Source organism: Sturnira hondurensis, unplaced genomic scaffold (assembly GCF_014824575.4).
Source record: "Sturnira hondurensis isolate 20B ecotype Veracruz unplaced genomic scaffold, ASM1482457v3 Scaffold0006413, whole genome shotgun sequence".
NCBI lineage: Eukaryota > Metazoa > Chordata > Mammalia > Chiroptera > Phyllostomidae > Sturnira > Sturnira hondurensis.
Genome location: NW_028079044.1, coordinates 54,243,222 through 54,245,634, shown reverse-complemented (window position 1 = coordinate 54,245,634; position 2,413 = coordinate 54,243,222). Strand labels below are relative to the sequence as shown.

Genomic DNA, 2,413 nt, shown 5'->3' with positions numbered 1-2,413 from the left:
CCCTCTTATAAAAGAGATAGTGGCCAGAGGCAATTAGCCAAATTTATTTTATGGGTTCTTACTTTGAATGCTGTGGACCCCTCCCATCTTCTAGGCCTTGGGATGAATACAGTTTCAAAGCCTTTCTTTCCCAGATGGTGGAAATGATACCTACAATTTCAACGTGTTAGCATGGTGTTTCCTGTGATGCTGGAACATCTGGCAATGGAACTGGACCCGGCTCAGGACTGCTGAGTTAGTGGGAGACACGTCTTCCTCATCCTCCCTGCCTTGGCTCACCATCTATCCTAACACACCAGTGCAGGCAGTTGTTGTTCCCAATGTCAGTTCTCAGAAAGGGGTAGCTAGGGTCTTGTTTCACAGCTCACACTCAGTACCACCTGCCTGTATTGAGGAGGCTCTGAGGGTGCCCAGGCTCAGTGGGAGGGTGGTGACCTGGAGTGAGGCACACCCCCCACCTCAGGTCTCCTCAGGGCTGCTGAGTCTATGTGGAGAAAGCAGTGGGGTCTGCTCAAATTCTGAATTTGGCTGCAGACCCCTACCCTGTCCTTATCTTCCTTTGTCTAGCACTCAAAATCTGGAAGACACGGGCACTGAAGGCTATTCAGCAGGACTTGGGATCTCAGCGATCCTCTTGCCAGATTCTGTCTGTGCTGACTCAACTTTGAATGTCAAACCAAAAAGGTGGAGTTCCCATTTCCATTGCACAGACTAGGAAGCAGGCAGAGAGAAGTTGAGAATCTTGCCTTAGGTCACAGAGCTGGAGAAGACAGAGCTGAGACTCACACCCACTATGGACTAATGTGGAATCTGTATGCTGTGCACCAGGAAATGCTGACCCTAAAGGGGCAGCAAGGAGAGTGAGGAAGACCAGGTTTCCAGACTGAGCCAGGCTCACGTCCATGCACAAGCATATATCCCTCCATGCCATTCACTTCTGAGGCTCCAGAAGTTGTAGGAAAATAGAAAAGCCAAGAGAAGCAAAGGGAGGAACGGTAGGGAGCCTATTAGGAGAAAAGCCCCCACTTCCTAGGAGTCTGGGGAATTCTCTTCCCTGGTGAATCTGTCTCAAATCCCTCTCTCCGGGCAGTAACCAAAGTAGATCGACTAAAGACTTATGCATTTGCAGGAGTCAAATTTCTGTGGCTGAGTTCTTTTTGGCTCTTCCCAAACTCTCTGCTTTCAGTGATGGGGGAATGTGGGATGTGGGCTTCATATTTGTATGGAGACAAAACTTGTTGGAATAGGACGTCAAAAAACCATGAAGGAGACTGGTGCTGACATTCCCATATCACTCATGGAACTGTGTCCATCCCATCTCTTGTCATGAAAGTGGAGGGTTTGTTTAACTAGTTACTTCTGTACTAATTACAGTCTTGGGGAGAGTAAGGAGCCATAGACTTCCTATGGCTGTTGATATGCTAATGACTCACTCAGTCCACCCGCAAACATAGGGTTTCTCCCGAGTGTGTCCTCTGGTGTCTTATAAGATATGACTTCTGTGTAAAGCCTTTCCTGCACTCCCTGCAAACATAGGGATTCTCCCCAGAGTGTGTCCTCTGGTGTGTGATGAGAACTGACTTCCAGGTAAAGCCTGTTCCACAGTCCGTGCAAACATAAGGCTTCTCCCCTGAGTGTGTTCTCTGGTGTCTGATGAGATCTGATTTCTGTGTAAAGTATCTCCCGCACTCCCTGCAACCATAGGGCTTCTCCCCTGAGTGTGTCCTTTGGTGTCTGATGAGATCTGACTTGCATGTAAAGCCTTTCCCACAGTCCGTGCAAATATAGGGCTTCTCCCCTGAATGTGTCCTCTGGTGTATGATGAGTCCTGACTTCCAGGTAAAGCTTCTCCCGCACTCCCTGCGAACATAGGGCTTCTCCCCTGAGTGTGTCTTCTGGTGTGTGATGAGACCTGACTTCCAGCTAAAGCCTCGCCCACACTCCCTGCAGACATAAGGCTTCTCCCCTGAGTGTGTCCCCTGGTGTCTGATGAGATGTGACCACTGTGTAAACCATTGCCCACACTCTGTACAAATACAGGGCTTCTCCCTTGAATGTGTCCTCTGGTGTGTGATGAGTTCTGACTTCCAGGTAAAGCCTTGCCCGCATTCCCTGCAGACATGAGGCTTCTCCTCAGAGTGTGTACTCTGGCCTCTGATGAGATGTGACCCATCATTGAAGCCTTGCCAACACCCTCCATACTTAGTCGTTAAAATATTTGACATTCCTACTTTCACGAATAACTTGCCTGTGCCGTCTAGACTCTCTTTCTGGCCTCTACGGGGCTCTTCCTCCATCACTGTCTTGTGCTCACTAGAGCTCCTCATCGGTTCTTTGGAAGGTTGGAAAAAGGGTCTTGAGATTCTCCTCTGATCCTTTTAAGCGAAGGTTTGGACATTTCTGTGACCTCTTG

General features: G+C 48.9%; 1 protein-coding gene across 1 annotated transcript; it reads right to left on the bottom strand.

Annotated features, from left to right (window-relative positions):
- Positions 1-1,321: 1,321 nt before the first annotated feature.
- LOC118988862 (histone-lysine N-methyltransferase PRDM9-like) lies at positions 1,322-2,413 on the bottom strand. Its single transcript, XM_037048971.1, has one exon. It carries the CDS (start codon positions 2,325-2,327, stop codon positions 1,434-1,436), a length of 894 nt encoding a protein of 297 aa, XP_036904866.1. The 5' UTR covers positions 2,328-2,413; the 3' UTR covers positions 1,322-1,433.

Excerpts from the sequence above, each read along its gene's own strand:
- LOC118988862 (XM_037048971.1), bottom strand. The coding sequence starts at position 2,327 with ATGAGGAGCTCTAGTGAGCACAAGACAGTGATGGAGGAAGAGCCCCGT.